Genomic DNA, 18,895 nt, shown 5'->3' on the forward strand with positions numbered 1-18,895 from the left:
TTCTGGCACCACTGAATGCACCCTCCCTACCCTAGTCTCTCCCCACTCCGCCCCCCACTCACCCTCCAGGGCCCCCCTTCCCACTTCTGAGAGTCACCCCTTCCAAGCAGTCCCTGCTCCCCTGCCGAGCATATCATGCACTGTGCTCTCCCATCCCTGCCAACTCTTCAACCCAGGACCCCACTTGCTCCTCATCCCCAGTACACCTGCTGTTCACCCCTCCCCCAAGCTGCTAAAACCACTTTTTCCCAATCCATTGACTTCTCTTAACAGGGCAGCCTGACCATAATGCCCACTTCCCAGGAATGGGAAGGTGCCTTCACGGGTCCCTGGATTCACCTCACTCTCAGAACAGTTCTGTACCCGTTGCCTTATCATTAAGGCAAGTTTAGAGCAGCAGAACTGCTACTCTAGACATAACTAGACCAAGACACAGACACAAGGCTCGAACCCCGGGCCTGCGTCATCAAAACCCACACTCTTTCCACGGGATCCACCACCTGCCTCTGCCGTCATTCCAAAACAAGGAAGACAAGAGAACAGGATCAGCAGAGACCTCTTTAGCTAAAAGGGTCGGCAAAAAAAAAAAAAAAAGAAAAAGAAAGAAAGAAATGGTTTCACTTAAGTGCAAAACCCTGACTGAAGGACGCAGGCTCATCTGGCTGGCCGTGGAGGACGCAGGCCAACAAGGAACCTAGCTCCAGCGCTGCTCGCCACGCGCCCTCGCTCTGCTCGGGTCCTCCCCGCTTCAGCGCTGGCCGCTGCTCCCGCTCCCTCCCGGGGCACAGAGGCCCCGCCAAGCGGCGCTTCGTCTCGCTCCTGCAGGGCGGGGCAGGAGCCCACGCTCCCGGGCGCGCGCCGCAGCGACACGTGAGGCGAGGCCGGGGTCGGGGTCGGGGTCGGGCTGCCCCCCTCGCCCGCCCTCCCGGTCCGGCCCGCACCGCGGAACCGCTCCTCCGCCACCTCCCGGGCTGCGCGCTCGCCATGCACCACCCGCAGGCGGCCGAGCAGCGCGCGGATCTCCACGCTCTCGCCGAACGCTTCCAGGGCGGCGCCACGGGCCAGCGCCTCGTCCTCTGCCTCCTCCTCCGCTGCACCCGCCACAGGCAAGTCGCTTAAGGCCATCCCCGCACCGGCAGAGGACCAGCACCGGGCACCAGGATGCAACCCAGCAGCTGCTGGCTCCGCCCCGCGACCTCCGACCCCGCTACGAGGCGCGCCAGCCGCCAAATGGGAGCGCGTGGAGGGGGCGGTGCCCGATAATGCGCATGCGCTAGAAGTCAGCCGGCCCGGAGGGCGGAGCCCCAGTGCCGAATGACCCCCAACGGGGAGGGACCTGAGCTCAGGGGAGGAGTAGGGGGCGGGGCCTCGAGCGGGGCGGGGACGGGGAACTGGGGGACTGCGCACGTGGAGTACCGAGTTCACGGGGCCGCGGGCGGGAGTCAGGATGGGACCGAGATGAGGGGCCGAGGCCGAGCGGTGCGGGAGGCCAGGGCGGGGCCTGGAGGTGGGGCCGAGCAGAGCGGTGCTGGAGGCCGGGGTGGGTGTGGGCGTGGCCGAGCAGGGTGGGCGGGGAGCGAGGGCGGCCTCTAGATTCGAAGCCCGGCCAAGGGGATCCAGGGCGGGGTCTGGATGCGGAGACCCGCGAAGTGGGGCGAGGCCGGAGGCGGGTTTGGACGCGCGGGGCGGGATCTAGAGGCGAAGGTGACGGAGCGGGGGCTGGGCTACGGGGCGGGGCGCACGGCTTGAGCTCCCGGAGGACCCCGACCGGTCGCGTCCCCACCTGCCCTTCAGTTGGGACAGCCACGCAGACGCCCGCCCCGGGGCTCCCGATACCCCAGCGGCTCCAGTCCCAGGCCCCGGAGCCCGCGGACACGCTGAGGGAAGCAGCCCCAGGCCCGGGAGACAGCACCACAGTCCTCCCTTGCCCGTCCGCCCTCCGCGTGGAGCGGGCTCCCACCTCAGGCATCAGGATCGGCTTGAGCCAATCAGGGTGTGTGTGGACCTCTGCAGGGCTTCCAGGAATCCATCTTTTGCCCTCATTGCAACCAGTTAAGACACATGGAGGCTATCCCAATGACTGGGCCCTAGGACTCTAGACCAGCTGCATGCAGGGTGGACGCAGATGAAACCAGCACCCAGTTGGGACCCAAGAGCCCGCTCCAACTTTATTCAGGTGCTCCCTGCCCTTTGCTGGAGCCCTCTGCTACTTGAGCAGCTTCCTCATGGTGCCCAGGGATGGGCTTCTGTACTCCCGCCCAAAGTGATTCCAGTGGTTTAGGTAGTTAAAGAGCTGGTACAGCAGCAGCCTTCTGTCAAACCCCGGGGCCTTGGGGATCTTCCGGTGGTAGGCAGTGAAGAAGGATCTGGGAAACCCCCCAAACATCAAGGCAATTGCCAGTTCAAACTCAGAATGGCCGTAGAAGGAAGCTGGGTCATAAATAATGGGCCCTTCATCATCCTCAGCCACATTTCCTGACCAGAGATCCCCATGCAGCAGGGCAGGGACAATCTCTAGGCCACAAAACAGATCCGGGATCTTCACCTAGGAAAACAACCGTTAGACAGTTAAGGGACGGCATCCAGTTCTCGGAAATAAGACAAAGACAGCCACAAGTTGGTTCAAGGTCTAACCATGCACTGTCTACCAGAGGTTAGGGTCATCTGACCCTAGGGGAGTGCAGCTTTGGCTCCTGTTGACTAGGAGTAAATCATGTCCAGAGGTTTGCAGAGCTAATGATCTCTGCACTGTCCAGACTCCCAGAGTGCTTTTTTATCATCCTGAAGACTAAGCCAGTTTTGTTCCTGACTTAGCAAACATTCTGGTCTATTTTAGCTGCACATATAATATCTGCATCTCTGGGCTGGGGTTGTAGTTCAGTGGCAGACCACTTGCCTAGCATGTGTGAGGCACTGGATTCGATCCACACCCCATAAAAATAAGCAAAATAAAGGTATTGTGTCCATATACCACTATTTTTTTAATTTTTAAATATCTGCATCTCTTTCTTATCCTGCTGATTACCTCATTAATGAGTGAAATGGAATTTCATCGATGCAAGCCCACCCTGGACTGATGAATAATTCTAACATTGGTTGGTAGTCCATTGCACTGGTAACCGTGTCTTCACTAATGGAGAGAGATTTGTGCTTTGACAGAGGACCAAAAGCAAGAGCACATAAGTGTCATCAACCATAATAGGAGTAATAGCAAAATCACCACTCAGAGTCAGGTAGCTGCTCCTCCCGAGGAAAGCCTCAGCTTACATACCCTATGGCTCAGCCAAGTGTCTGCTCCAGGACTATGTTCTCCCAGGGAAACCCGAATGAATGGGGTGGGCTACTGAGAGGACAGCCTACTTCCCTGAAAAGTGACTGCTGCACCCACCTGCAGCCTTGACCAGAGTTCTCGTGCCTCCCGGTCAGCATAGTCCTTCTCGATGAGGTCCAGCTGTGATTGGAGCCGGTGCCGGGTGAAAAAGGAGGCCCAGTCATCCTGCCACTCGTTCACCTGGACAACAGGGGAAGAGGCCAGGACTGCAACTCAGAGCCACAGGACCACTGCACGTGGAGTCTGCTAAGCCCTGGAGCAGTCACCACCAAGCACAGCAGGGTGAGCTAGCAAGCCAACAGAAGAGATGGGATGGAGTCTTAAAGTAGTTAACCTAAAAGGTATGCAGGGAAAAGGGAAGAGCAATGGGACAAATGAAACCAGACTCAAACCCAAACACATCAATAAGCACATAAAATGCAAAGGTCCAGGCATAATGGACACTCCTGTGTCCCAGCTGCTCAGGAGGCTGAGACAGGAAAACTAAAGGTTCAGGACCAGTTTTGGGGGAACTTAGGGAGAGCTGTCTCAAAATAAAAAAAATTTAAAAAGGGATGAAGATGTATCTCAGTGGTAAAGTGCCCCTGGGTAGAATCCCCCCTGTAACAAAATTTAAAAAATAAAATAAAATAAAAACAGGATTCTGGGCTGGGGTTGTAGCTCAGTGGTAGAGCACTTGCCTAGCACATGTAAGGCCCTGAGTTTGATCCTCAGCACCATATAAAGATAAATAAATAAAATAAAGGTATTGTATCTATCTAAATTACAAAAAAAAAAAATAGGATTCTAGGGCTGGGGATATAGCTCAGTTGGTAGAGTGCTTGCCTTGCATGCACAAGGTCCTGGGTTCAATAACTGTTACCACAAAAATAAATAAATAAATAGACAGATAAATAAATAAGTAAACAGGATTCTATCCCCAGTACTGCAAAAATAAAAAATAAATATTCTAGTTAAATAACAGACTTGAAGTTTGGGAAAATAAAGCAAGAACCAACTCTCAGTGCAAAAATACACTTTATAAGCAAAAACAGAAATAGTTTGAAAGGAAAATTGCTATCACTAGTCAAATAAAGCTGGAATAGCTCTATTAAAATAAAAAAAAACCACAGATATATCAGATATATACTGTCACCAAGTATGAAGACAGACATTTCACAAGGTGAAGGGTGAGTGACAAGGAGGACATAAAAATTCTAAATGGGTATGCCTCCAATAAAGAGCTCCAAAATACAGGAAAATAAAACAAATGTAACTGCAAACAGAAGCAGAGGGTCTGCAGTGAGACTCTGCTGAGTGCAGAAGTGTGTGCCATCCTCACACCCACATGCGGAGAGGCCAGCAGGGTTGAGATCCTGAGTGTGCACTCCTAATCTGGTGGGAAAACAGGCCCTGCCAAAGAGGGAGGGGGATTTGCCACACTCCCCACAGGCACATGTGTGAGGAGACCCTCAGAGACACAGCAGGTAGGGGGCCATCTCACCAGCCAATGGCCACCTCTGAGGCCCCAGGGGCCAGCCCTGGATCCTGGACATCAGCCTATGGATGGAGAGAAGGGTCTGATGTGCAGTCACCCAGCTGTGGCTTTTGTGTGGCAGCCCTCACAGACCAAGACACCACTGGAGATTTCAACCTCTCGGTAATTGATAGAGAAGTAGGCAGAAAAGCAGAAGATGAGTCGGTTTCAGCAATTCTATCATCCAATGAGTCAACACTCCACCAGCAACGGCTTACACACTGTCTTTCCAAGTGCACATGGAGCATTCACCAAGAGAGTCATTTTCTGGGCCATAAAATAAATCTCAATAACTTGAAAGGAGCCTCAGTCCTACAGTATATACCAGCTGACCACAAAGGAAATAAACGAGAAATCAGGAGGCCTCGGGGAGATCCCCAAATGTTTGAAATAAATGACATGCTTCCAAAGTCTACAGTTATGGCAGGAATCAAAAAGGAAATAAAAAAAGTATTTTGAATTGAAAAAAAAGTGAAAATATGGCACAATTTGTGGGGCACTGCTAAAGCAGTACTCAGGGAAATTTATAGCACTAGACCCCTGGGTTAAAAGAAGAGCTTGAATCGGTGACCTCACCTAGAAAAAGAAGAGCACGTTAAACCTAACATAAGCAGGAAAAGTGAAATTTTAAAGATCTTATCAGATATTAAAGAAATAGAAAAGCAACATACAAGATGCAGGTTCTATGGGAAGAACAGTAATCGCGACAGACCTCTCGCCAAACGGGTCAGGCTGAGAAGAGGAAAGCCGCAGGAGAATGAAAAAGGGTCACAATGCACAGCCTCCAGACAGCAAAGGACAACCAGGAAATGTTCTAAGACCTGTGCAGAGAAATTCAGAGCCTAGATCAAACTGATAAGCTCCTTGAAAGACACTAGCAAATCTCAGTCAAAAAGAGAAACCAAGCAGCCGTGTATTAATGAAGCTGTAGCTAGGGCTGGATTGTAGCTCAGTGGTGGAGCACTTGCCTAGCACATGTGAGGCACTGGGTTTGAATCTCAGCACCACATAAAAATAAATAAATACAGCTATTGTGTCCATCTACAACTAAAAATATTTTTAAAAATATAAAAGGAAACAGCTGTAACTAAAGTCTTATAGACGGTTACAGACCCATATGCCACCACTGGTTAATTCTAGAAAATATTTAAGAAGAAAGTAATACCCATTTCACAGCAACTTTTCCAGAAAGACGTGGAATACATCCCAACCTATTTCTCTTATACCATATAAAAGATATTATAAGAAAAGAAAATTACAGATGAATTTCCCTGAACACAAATGCAAACATCCTAAGCAGAATTTTAGCAAATAGAACCCAACGGCAATATAAGAAGAAAAATGCATCTCAACTCGGAAAATATTCAAAAATAATCAATGCAATTCACCATATTAATAAAAGGAAAAAGAAAATCCACTTGATCATGCAAAAGGTGCAGGAAAAGCATTTGATAAAATCTAGCGTCCATTCCTGATGAGAACTCCCAGAAAACTAGGAACAGAAGTGAGGTTCTTCCACCTGATAAAGAGAAACCTACTGTGAAGTTCACTCATCACAGGGAAGACCCAGTGCTCCCCAAGACCAAGAATAAGTATCACATGCTCTCTCACCACTTTGATGGAACACCAAAAAAGAGAAAATAAAGTAAAGCCCTACACATTGGGATGAAAGAAGTAAAACACTTCACAGTAAACATGATGTCTATGTAGAAAATCTGACCTATAAAATAAAAATAATAAGAGAACCAGGATGTGGTGTAGCTTAGTAGTATAGTGACCCTGGATTCAATACCCAGTACCACCAAAAAAAAAAAAATGGATGAGCATCAGAATGATTCGGCTGAGGGAAAGACACCAGACAAAACAGGACAAACCCCTGATTGTATTGCATTAAACTTGACAGAACAGCTTACTGCAGGAAGTCGGGCCAGTGCCCACCCGGAGCGGGCAAGGGCAGGAGGAAGGTACCGAAGGTCTGGGTGCTTCTTACCTTGGCTGTGCTAAGTGGGTCCTGAGAGTACCTGTGTGTGCCAAAACTCACCCGACTGCCAGCTTCAGATGGGTGCAGTTCCTGCCAACTGCCCCTGGTTTCTCTGGGATGTCCTTCCACAGGAGTTCTCAGAAAGCTCCCATTCCACTGTGGGGCAGCTGGACAGCCCTCATCTGTGGTCCTCCCAGTGGAGAATGCCCACAGGCTTGGATGCTGTCGTGACTTGGCTTGGGGTTCACCCCTGCCACTGGGTGTACCTCAAGAGCAGGACGAGGTGCCCCCTCCCCACAGCCTGTCAGACCCCAGCACTGAGGGACACCAGGCTGCACTCTTGACTCCCCGTTTACCTGCTCAGGCTCCCCATGCCCCAGCTCCACCCTCCTGCTGGAAGGTGGCCAGATCACAAAAGACACGGATTTCATGATGGGGACGGGAAGTCAGCATGGGCAAGTCCAGTCCCACCCTGGACTGGGGCCATGATCATCAAACCCACAGACAGAAGGGGCCTTCCCCTCTACTGCTCAGGGAAGGTGCCACCTGGTGCTCAGCTGGTTTTGAGACTGGCTCCCCTGACAGAGAGGCAAGGAGGGGTGATGGCCAGGGCCCAGGTCACACCCTGCTGCTGCACTCACTGGCTGCCAGGCCTTGGGAGGTCACTTGGTCCTTGCACATGTGTCTCCTTATTTGCTAATGAGGCAGGTCAGCGGCATCACTGGCCGATGCCTCGTGGCCCACCATGGCATGTGTGAGTTGAGCCAGACAACTTGAGGACCGCAGCCCTGAGCACCCTTCAGAGCCACCAGCCAGGAATGCCTGCACTGGTGTCAACCTCAGGCATGCTGGGACGGAGGTGAAATCGCAGGATCTGCAAGAAGCTGCTTTCTTGCCCTCAGGCAGGACAATCTAAGTGACAGAGTGGTGGCGCTGCCCCTGAAGCCTGACTTCAAACCCCTCCCTGCAATAAGCGGTGCAGATCCAGCACCTGGAGAAGGAAGTGCTTGTCCAGCTGTCCCAGCCTGGACCAAGCCCTCAGAGGGGTGCAGGGGCATTTTCTGGCACCGCCACAGAGGCCCCTGTGAAATAGAGGTGCCCTGTCAAGCCTGTGGCCAGTGGCTCTTCCCGGTAGGCACTGTTCAGTAGACCCAGTGTCTCTCACACCACCGGGGATGCATTCTTTGGCCTCTCGGCCACCTGTCCCACAGTCCTAGCACAGCTGGACTGAGGGCCAGACACTAGCACTCAGCAGGGCACAAAATGAGCCAGCTGCCACTGCAGACAGAGCTGGTGGTCCCCATGGGGCTCAGGGCTCCAGTGTCTAAGAAGCCCGCCCACCCACATTGCCCACCAATGGCTGCTGCCTCCCCCAAGGACCCACTCAGCCCTCCCAAGGAGTGGGAGGCCTCAGAACCTGCAGCCAGTCTGAGGCACTACATGTGGGACAATCGTGCCACAGCTCAAAGGAGGTGGAGCAGGTGCCCCCAGGTCCCCAGTCCCTCCTGGCTAGACTACAGTCTAAAGGGATCTCAGGGCCATCTGTGTTTCAGACCAGCCCCACTTTCCTGTGCTTCACACACTGGGTTCTGTGCAAGACTTCATTTCTCAATTTCTGCATATTCAAAAACCATTGCACTTGGCCAACCAAGTCTTAAAGACCCCCACCACTGACAGCCCTAACATCTAACGCGAGATGACAAGCCACCTTGCCTCGGGTGACGGAGCCATGCTGGTCACCAGTTCCAGACAGAGGTACCACCCCAGAGGAGCCCGTGTGGTTGAGGTCTGAGCATCTTGACAAGCCTGGTGAGTCACATGCACTGCTAGGGCCCGACCGGAGGCCTGCCTGTTGCCTGGGTCCCTAAGTCCACCCAGGCTTCAGAAGGATCTCGCCAAAGTGACCTTGGACTGGAAGACTCACCCTCCCTCCCATTGTCCACAGGGGCCCAACAGGTCAGGGAAGGTCCAAGGAGGGGGAGGATTTGAGAGCATGACTTTCAAAAGCGACAGGTCTAGCCAGGACAGGCTCTTATGAGACAGGACTCTCTCTCACAAGGCAGAACATGCCTGCCCCGGCTTCTTCCAGGTGGCCTGGGGAGAGAGATAAGCCTCCTTCAGATCTGCATGGGCCTCAGAGATGGCAGTACAAGTGGCCCCAGCCACAGAAAGAACACAGCTCAACATGCGACAGTGTGCTAGGTAAAAGGGACTGGACACAAGAGGCTGCACACCTTGGCCCCATTGATAGGACTGTCTGGGATAGGTGGATGCTCAGAGACACCAGGCTCTTGGTTGCAGTACAGTTGACTGACTGCCAATGCCACTTTTGTGGATGAAGATATTCTGGCATTAGGTGGTGACAATGACATTGTGAATATACTAAAAATCACTGAATTAGCTATTTGCAGTGGTGCACACCTATAATCCCAGAAACTCAGGAGGCTGAGACAGGAGGATTGAAAGTTTAAGGCCAGCCTCAGAAATTTAGGGAGGACTTAAACAACTCAGTGAGACCCCATCTTGAAATAAAAAATAAGGAGGACTTAAACAACTCAGTGAGACCTCATCTTGAAATAAAAAATAAGGGGCTGGGGATGTGGCTCAAGCGGTAACACGCTCACCTGGCATGCGCGGGGCGCTGGGTTTAATCCTCAGCACCACATAAAAATAAAAAATAAAGATGTTGTGTGTGGGAAGCCATTCTCGCACATGATCTGAGTTACCTCCCTGGCTGGGTGAGAGGCGCTTAGACAACTGTGTCAGAGCCTTCCCCACCCTGTCCCAGGTGTGAGGGCTTGTCCGTGTGGAAGTGTGCCTGGCCACTGACCCGAAGACCAGTCACTGACCCTGACCTTGGAATGCTGCCCCCCTCGACCTTCATTGGATGGGATTTTCCCTTGAATTTTTTGTTCCCCAATAAAAGCTCACTCCCTGGCGTGCTCTCTCTCTCTCTCTCTTGCTAGTCTCTTGTATAAACCTCGACACCGTATTAGGTGGCTGGAGGCCAGAGCTAGGAAAAGCCGTCTCCAGAGCTGGGCATTAAAGGTAACGAGAGTGTGTCTCTTTAATTTTAAACTCACTGGTTGATTTCTAGGCCTCGAACCTCTTTTATGAAGCTCACGTGCTGGTCGCGGGGCAGAGTTGTATCCACTGAAAACTGAAAAATAAATATCAAAAAATTCTCTCTCTTCTCTTTCCCTCTCTCTCTCTCTCTTTCTCTCTCTCTCTCTCTCTCTCTCTCTCTCTCTCTCTCTCTTTAAAAAAAAGAAAAAGAAAGAGTGAAATTAAAAATAAAAAGAACCGGGAACGTAGCTCAGTAGTAAAGTGCCCTGGGGTTCAATACCCAGTGCCAACAAGCAAACCAAACCAAACACCACTGAGTCATCCCAGCGGTAAAGAGCTGGGCTTTGTGCGATGTCAACTGCAACTCCATCAACTCCATTGCATCTCCATAAGGGATGATGATTTGTTAAAGGACCTAGAAGAAATGCTGAGTGCCAAAGGCTTGGTCCCTGAGCCTGTGTGCTGCCCGCCTGCCCTCCCCTCTTGGGACCCCAGCCCGCACTGTCTTTGGAATTCAGAGACACATCTTGCTGGCGGTGGGGGGGGGGCATGCTGCCACACAGGAGGGGTCCGGTAACCAGCACTGGGGTGTGGAGGATGGTCATCAGCTATGCAGGGACATCCCCACCTGACACTCACCTGTGGAATGAAGCCACAGCACGTCACCGTGTGGAAGCCAAACTTGGTCACATACAGGGGCTCTGCACCCTCAGCCCTCCGGCCTGTCAACAGAGACCCTGGGCTGCAAACAGACACACCTGACAGAAGACCCAACTCAACCAACTGGACAGCAGGGCTGGTCATGAAAGGGGCCGTCAGCCAATCCCACCAGCTTGTCCACTCCACTGAAATTCATATTTAATCATCTCATTCTGTAGATGCAGCATGGAGGGAGATGGCATACCATTCACCCTGCTATTGACATGCCACCAGGAAGCACCCTGGGCACTGTTCTGGGGTAGCCCTGCCGCTGGGTAAGGAAAGCTGACTGGACATACCCACTGTGTTCTCCTCGGCCTTCACTTTCTCCCTGAGCTTCTGGTTGTAAAGGTGCAAGTCTGCCATCTGGTCTCCAAGCTTGGAAGCCTGACTGAGGGAAGAAGAAATGCAGCTATCAAGACTACCATCACCCAGGGTGCTTTAAAGACCTTACAAACCCGCCCCACTCGTGTAGGATGGCCCTGAGCATGCAGCACCAAGAGGGACCAGCGAGGTCTGCAGATGTGTTGGCAGGAACAGAGCACTGATCTCTAGTCTGAAAGGGCTCCGCAGGGGACACAGCACCAGCCCCTGCAGAACACTGCAGCCACAGGGGACACAGGAAGACAGGCAGGGGCCACCGCCTGCCTGGGAGCAGGGGTGGCTTGGCCTCTTCTGCACCAGAGCATTTCTCACATTTTAGACAGTGAACATGTATGGCTTTTTCCTCTTCTTCAGTGCTGGGGACTGAACCCAGGGCCTCGAGCATGCTAGGCAAGGGCCCTACCCCTGAGCTGCATCCCCAGCCCTGACTTTACAAGGTGAAAAGCAATGTAAGACTTCAGACAATTAGTAGATCATCCTTGTTCAGCCCAAACTGAGCTGGCATGAGCACACACTAAAGCACAAAGCAAGGCACAAGTTCAAATGCATGCTCTCTGCAGCCATGTCACAGCCAGACTGACCCCAAACCAGCACCAGCCACACACAGAAAGCCCAAACTCTGTCTCAGGCAAGAAGGGCCTGTGCTGGCAGGGCAGTTATGTGGGCAGCTCCACAAGCCCCTCTGTCTGTCTCTCTTTCTCTTCTCTCCATCCCTGTCACTGTCTCTCTCTGTGTCTGTCCGTCTCTCTGTCCCTTTGTGTGTCTCTGTGTCTGGGGGTGCTTGTGTGTGTCCCTCTTACACACAGATACACTCACCTACTCAAGCTCTTCATCTTCAGGTACTCCATCACAAAGACAGCCCCGCCTGCCGGCAGGTCTATCACCTTCAAGGGCCGGGGTGCCCGTACCAAGCCCGTGCTACGTAGGGCCTCCAGGCTTGCCATCTCCCCCTCAAACATCTGCCGGGCCTGTGTCCAAAACATCCAAAACACCACCATGAGCCCCTTCAGCAACACAAGCTCCAGCTCCAGCAGGGGCCCCTGCCAGTCAGGCTGAGGGACTGGTAGACCATAACACCAGAATGAAGTCATAGTGTGGGCTCAGAAGCCTCGGCCTCCCATGACTGAAAACCAGCAAGTCATCCACCCCTCAGCAGCAGGGTGCACAGAAGCTGGCTTTAGGAAGGAGCAAGCACGAGGCTGCCTGGGTGTTCGAGGAGCCTGGGGGTGGGCAGGATGCTGCCACCCAACAGCTCTTGCTGAAGCAGTGAGGAGACATGGGCCACGAGAGGTGCAGGTATGGGGTGCAGGGTAGTGAGAGCTAACCAGGTCTTGGGCTGCCCTGGGTCCTCTTAGCAGGAGGCAGCCTTGGGCAACCACAGCAAAGAGGGCCAGGGCATGGTGGAGGTGATGTGTCAGGGAGGGTGGGGCTGGGAGGGCAGCTGGGCCTGGCTCAAGACCATCAGGGCCTGGAGAGTGGAGAGGAGCCATACAACTAACTTGTTCCCAAAGCCTCTGCTGGGACTCAGGGGTCTTTCTATTTCTAGAACACTCCTAAAATTATCCCAATTTGACATTCGATGAGCTCTCTCCTATGAACACTACACTTCAGTGAAAAACGTGCCTGTTAATGAGGTTTGTGAATACTTCTGCCTGTAGAATTTCAGGTTTAAAGCAAACCTTATAAATGAGACCAAAACACCATTGCCAGGCAGGAGGAAACCATCCTTTTATTTAAAGTCCCCAGGGGGAAACCAGGGATTGCCCCTCAAGGTGCCAGCCGGTCCCCGGCTCCTGAGGCAGGGGCTGAACATACCTAGGTGGCAGGGCATTCACAAACTGCACTTAACACCCAGTCTGAGCCCCGAACTTCAGGCAGAGAACATCGGGGACACAGCCTGCTTCTCTCCCAAGGGCTCTAGCTGACACCTTCTCTTAGCGCATGGTCTGAGCACTAACTGTGTGGGCCTGAGAGTCTCAAGGGGGAAAGGGGGTTCCTCACCTTGAGGGAGTCTCCTTCCCTGTGCCAACTATGCTAAGCATCCCCAGGTGTGGTGCTGCCAGGGCACTGGGAGAAAGAGCTCTGAGACTCTCCAACACTGCCCAGGACCACTGCCCATCCGGAGTGCAGGGCCTCTTGCTGCTTGGGTCTGCCGGTCAACAGCCTGCCTGCTCTCAGGGCCTATGGCTAACTTTCTCCATGTTCACTGAGTTACTCAGGGCCTCACTAAGTTGCTGAGTCTGGCCTTGAACTCACCAGGTCCCAGGTCCCAAGTCTCTGGGATTACAGGCGTGGGCCACGCAGACCATAGAAACTCAGGTCTATTTAAACACGCCATAGCCTATAAGGAACCCCTGGAGTCCTTTCTCTCCTCACAGGCTGGAGAGGCCACAGGCCTGAGAGGAGCAGAGCCCAGGGCTGAGGCCAGTCAGGACCAGAAGGTCCTGGGCTAGGAGCCTGCCTTCCTCATACTCCCTGGATACAGAATTAAAACAACTAAAAAGCCACGAAAAGGAAGGGTATCGATATGCCGCAAAGACAACTTAGAGCCCTCAAGATTCACCCTGCAGGTGCCAGCCCCAGGGACGCTGTCTGACCAGGGCAGCGGGCAGCGGGCAGCGGGTAGCAGGCAGGCCACTAGGCCCAGCTCCAGAAAACCGCCGCTTCCCCCACCCCCGCCCTTTCCGCACAGCGCACCTGCGTCCTGCGGTTGACCTTGACGAACACCGGGCCAGCGTCGGTTTCGTAGGCACGGCCCTCGCTGATGCAGCCGGCCCCCGGGATCCCGAAGGCGCGCAGGGTCGCGGTGCGCAGCTCAGAGCGCAGCAGCTGCTCCATGGGTTCGCCGGGCCTGCAACGTCTGATGGCGCAGACAGGGGCTGGGCGGGGACACTGGGCGCGGCCAGCGCAGCACCCCTGCTTCAGCAGCTCAGAGCAGCCCCTCGGTGCGCGCTCTCGCTGCGCGCTCCCGCTCTGATCAGCTGCCCAGGGGGTGACGGTCTCCATGCCAGCGCTCCTAGGGCGACCCTTGGCTGGGCCCACTCCAGATGGGCCCCAGCTCCGCCCATCCCAGTGGAGGGAGACCCCTGCCCTGGTCCTGGCTGCTCTGGAATGAGTGGTGGTAAAAGGAGGGTCCTCCCCTTTTGTGGGCATGGCACACCCTGGGGCAGAGCGCCCTGCACAGGTGGAGGCTGGAAGCCCTCCAGGGAAGGCCTGTGTCAGGACTCCCTCCCACTCAGAGAGCATGGGACAGACAGGCACTTGTTGTCCCTCAAAGGCAGGTCACAGTCCTGGCTGGGTTGTCACACCATCCAGACAAGGCAGGAGTCTCAGAGGGTCTTAGCCAGACCCCCTGGCACTATTACTGATCTGGAGCTCTGCCCCTCAGGGATGGGCTGCTCCGTGGTCTGTTAACAGCAGTGACCCCTCAGGGTATGACTCCTGACCAGAGACAGCCACCCTGGGAAGGGAGCCTGCACAGACCCACACACCTGAGAACACTCACAGCTGGCATGCACACTGTGCACAGTCAGGGCCAAGGGAGTCTAAAGTGGGACTCAGGACCAGGTCCAGGGCTGCCTGGCCATCCCTCCTGACCTCCTCGGGAGCCCCCAAGCCCTCCCCACCCAGTGCAGGCTCCTCAGATAAGGCAGCTGGAGTGGCACCTCTTCACTAGGCTGATGCAGGAGTGCAGCTTGGGCAGAGTTTGGCACCGGCCCAGGCACGTAGTGAGACCCTGTCTCAGAGGGGAAAAAATTTTTTAAAAAATGAAATAAATAAATTAAAAACGAAAAGAACCCTGGAAGAGAGATTTGGAGCTAATAAACACTGGCTGAGCCTTCGTCACATGGGCCCAAGTGAAATGTCAGTCAACTGGTCTGTGAAGGGTCCTGCCATTAGCTCCCACCTTTCAGATGAAGAAACTGAGGCACAGAGAGATTGAGCAACTTGCCAAGGGTCCCAGTGGCAAGTAGAAGGTGGCAGAGGGGATTTGAGAGTGAATCTTTCTGGCTCAGGTCCCACCAACTATCAACGTGGTCTCAGAAGGTCCTCATTGGGGCCAGGACTCTGCATTCCCAGGACTGCTCCCAGGAAGCCCACCCCACCCTGCCACCCAGTTCCCTCCTGCCCTCCAGCTGAACCTGCAGCAGATGCCCACCCGGTTAGAGGCAAAGCATATGGTCAGATCAACTTCTGAGTTTTCATGAAGAAGTCGGACATCCTGGAGCCCGATGGTTGAGGGAAGCTTCAGAGGGGCACGTGGGGGCTGGATGCCCTGAAGTCCTTCTTGCTGCTGCCCCAATCAAAACTGGGAGTGGGTCCACTGGAGTCTCTAACTGGAACCTGGCATGGCGGTCACGCCAAGCAGGACACGACCACGTGGCCTCTCGGTGTGGCTTGAGACTCTTGGAGCATCAGGAAGCCATGGTCCCAGAACCAGCAGGAGCTAAGGCCGGTTCTGATCCAGCTTAGAAGCCAATGCATTGTTTCCTCTTCCTCCCACTAGTTATAAATCTCCAAGATCACCACCAAGGAAGATGGACAGGCCACGGCAAGGCCACCAAGGAAGTTATAGGGACAGCCACCTGAGGGAGGGCAGCTGCCCGTATCTTACTCTGCCCAGTGGTTCTCTCTGTCCGAGCCCGCCCTGACCAGGCATTGAAGACAGCTCCGGCAGAGCCCTGCACCTTGCAAATGTCTGTGCTCTGGCTGACGGTTGGGCTATATGGAGTTCCAGGTAGGCAAGGCCACATCCTTTCAGGCTTAGAAGGCTGCGCTGTGTGCTGCAAAGCTCGGGCCACATGGACTCTGACTCTGGTAGGAACTGTTCTCCCTGGAGGTTCCTAGGGTCTTCTCTGTTGTAGGCTCTTAGTTACTGAGGTAGGTGTTTGGGATGAGTCTGCTGTCACCCCTGGTCAGGTCACTTCAGGATGGAAACCTGCCCTTCAAACAGCTCATGACACCTGGAATCACACGCCAAGGGCCTGCAGAGAGCCATTTGGGCCCTCAGGCCTGCAGCAAGAACATGGTAGCTTGGTCCACAGGCATCGGGTCTTTGGTTTTTTGTTCTTAATTTATTATTATTATTCTTAGTTGTAGATGAACACAATACCTTTATTTTATTTATTTTTATCTGGTGCTGAAAGGCTCGAACCCAGTGCCTCACATGTGCTAGACAAGTGTTCTATCACTGAGCCACAGTCACAGCCAGCCCAGGCCTTTATTTGGGGACCAACAAGGCCTACTGAAAATTCAGAGGCAGGAAAGTGACAGCAGAACTTTGTGGTGTGTGAATTATAATGCTATTTAAAGACCATATCTTAGAAAGATGATGCACAGAGTAAGCTGGGGGCGGGGATCAGGAGGCACGGAGGGCTGCAGGCTTCCCGTGGACAGATGAGCAAGATGGCGGGCAGGGCAGATCCCAAGCCAAGGAGGCGGCAGGATGGGGTGTTACACGACAGATTTGTTCCACAGAATCTGCTTCTACCTCACACCAGCCTCCACGTAGCCTGGGCTGACCTGTTTTATTTTATTTTATTTTTTTTTATTTTATTTTTTTTTTTAAAGAGAGAGAGAGACAGAGAGAGAGGGAGAGAGAGAATTTTAACATTTATTTTTCTTAGTTTTCGGTGGACATAACATCTTTGTTTGTATGTGGTGCTGAGGATCGAACCCAGGCTGCACTCATGCCAGGCGAGCGTGCTACCGCTTGAGCCACATCCCCAGCCCTTTTTTTTTTTTTTTTAAATTTTAATATTTATTTTTCAGTTTTCGGCGGACACAACATCTTTGTTTGTACGTGGTGCTGAGGATGGAACCCGGGCCGCTCGCATGCCAGGCGAGCGCGCTACCGCTTGAGCCACATCCCCAGCCCTGGGCTGACCTGTTTTAGAAGCTGGCCTCTGGTAGGTCTGGCCAAAGGGGATCCCAGAAGTTGGAAAGGAGGGTGAGGTTGGGGGCCTGCTCCCCCACCTCCTGCCAACAAGGCCCCGGGGCTCGCCCCGAGAGCTGGGTGCTGCACTGCTCCTGCTGTCCTCACCCTCCCACCTCTGTCAAGCCCTCTTGGGAGGAGAACAGCCTGGGGGCCTGACCAGCCTGGCCAGGCCCTGTGCCAAGGCATCCAGACAGCCTTGGAAGGGATGGAGGGTGCCACTGCTGGAGCAGGGAACGTGTCACAGGGCAATTCATCAAGATGACAGTAAGCTTCAGGGTGCAAGGTCAGCTTCAGCTTTTCACTTTCCTCTGTGGAGTCTGGTACTCTGGCAGTGTCACACAAGGCTGTGCTTCTTTTTTTTTTTTTTTTTTGGTACCGGGGATTGAACTCAGGGCATTTAACCACTGAGCCACACCGCCAGCCCTATTTTGTATTTTATTTAGAGACAGAGTCTTACTGAGTTGCTTAGCATCTCTGCTTTTTGCTGAGGCTGGCTTTGAACTTGCGATCCTCCTGCCTCTGTCTCCTGAGCCGGTGGGTTTATAGGCATGTGCCACCGCGCCCAGCAAGGTTGTGCTTCTTGATGAAACACTCCCACTCTCGGTAGGAAATACCAGCACCCAGAGAGGAGACCTGAGGGTCCAGGGCAGGCACTTGGGGCAGCAACCCTCCCCTGGACGCCTTACCCCAGTGATGTTTGTGGCTGCTTTAGAGATAAACCCCTCCCAGGTCCAGCCTCACCGAGGAGCCTAGGTGTTAGTGTCTAGAGCTAGCTCTCTCAAAACTGCAAGTGTTGACACTCTGCTTTGCAAGGACCAGAGGCGGCAGCTGACAGGACATCATCCGCCATCTCAACCCAGCAGTACTTCACTTGGGGAAGCCTGTCCCAGACAGTGCGTCCGTCTTTCATGGAATGGAATAATACTCAAGAAGCAACTCCAGGTAGACCCAGTACCTCTGTACCTAAAGTCTTTATGACTTTGGCAACCTTTTAGGAAAAGAAAAAGTGGTATGTGTGTGCACTATGTGCGTTACATAGATAATAGTGAATACAAAATCAGGTACAAAAGCAGACGTTTTAGGAGGAGTAATTGCCACAAATGGCAGTTTAAAAAGCTGACACCATCACAGAATCGAAAACACCACTCCACCCTTATCAGCCCACCACACACCCGGAGGTGTCCTCCCCACACCCACTGGCGGCCTCTCCCAAGGCAGCACTGCCACTGTCCAAGGAGCGAAGGCCATCTCCTGTGGGGGGCCCAGGTGTCCTTTCTGCTCACGGCTAGGGAAGTGCTGGGCTCGCTGTTTGACACAGGAATGATACCCAGGCCACAAGCATCGTGGATACCCAGAGGCCCCTGCCCAGCCACCAAGGGATGCTCTTGGAGGGAGGGGTCTGGGTATCGTCCTGCACAGGCAACAATGTCTCTGGACACAGTCGTCAGCTTCCCCAGGCTCATAGCAATCAAGCGGCTCGTGGCAAATGGTGGCCCAGGAACCACCAGGTTAGAAACTGACCACCACAAATGCCTCAAGGTCACAGTCCTCTCTTCCTGTGGCCACCAGCAGCTGCTCCCCTGACCCAACCACATGATTCCTTTCGTCCTCCTGTTTTCCAGATCTCACAGGTGGACAACAGTGGACAGGGGGCACCACCTGTCAGGTGCCACGGACAGTTCTCAGGCTGCTCCTTCCTGTATCAAGCTCTGTGCTGTACTTTACTTGAACAAAAAAATAAAAACTGGGGCTGAAGTTGTAGCTCAACTGTAGAGAGCTTGTCTCCTACATGTGAGGCACTGGGTGCGATTCCCAGCACCCCATATAAATAAGCAAATAAAATAAAGGTCCATCAACAAATAAAAAATATTTTTAAATAAATAAATAAATAATAAAAACTATTCTAAGAAACAACAGGTGTACCCATTTATGGTCAAAACATAGTACAAACCACAGGACAGAGGCTGAACCACAACAGTG

At 53.3% G+C, this 18,895-nt stretch overlaps 2 protein-coding genes across 2 annotated transcripts in view; both read right to left on the reverse strand.

Annotated features, from left to right (window-relative positions):
• The window catches only part of Tbcd (tubulin folding cofactor D), a 107,111-nt gene extending 105,922 nt beyond the window's left edge, over positions 1–1,189 (reverse strand). Inside the window, exon 1 of the mRNA XM_076869349.2 lies at positions 942–1,189. Coding sequence (XP_076725464.2) covers positions 942–1,125 — 184 coding nt within the window. The 5' untranslated portion in view covers positions 1,126–1,189. The remainder of the gene's footprint in view (positions 1–941) is intronic.
• A 953-nt stretch (positions 1,190–2,142) lies between these two features.
• Positions 2,143–13,862, reverse strand: Fn3k (fructosamine 3 kinase). The gene is made up of 6 exons (XM_076869524.1): positions 13,675–13,862; positions 11,794–11,945; positions 10,893–10,984; positions 10,534–10,616; positions 3,389–3,511; positions 2,143–2,545 (listed from the first exon to the last, which is right to left on the reverse strand). Exons 1-6 carry the CDS (start codon positions 13,813–13,815, stop codon positions 2,207–2,209), a joined length of 930 nt encoding a protein of 309 aa, XP_076725639.1. The 5' UTR covers positions 13,816–13,862; the 3' UTR covers positions 2,143–2,206.
• Between the last annotated feature and the right edge of the window lie 5,033 nt (positions 13,863–18,895).

Source organism: Callospermophilus lateralis, chromosome 11 (assembly GCF_048772815.1).
Source record: "Callospermophilus lateralis isolate mCalLat2 chromosome 11, mCalLat2.hap1, whole genome shotgun sequence".
NCBI classification, from domain to species: domain Eukaryota; kingdom Metazoa; phylum Chordata; class Mammalia; order Rodentia; family Sciuridae; genus Callospermophilus; species Callospermophilus lateralis.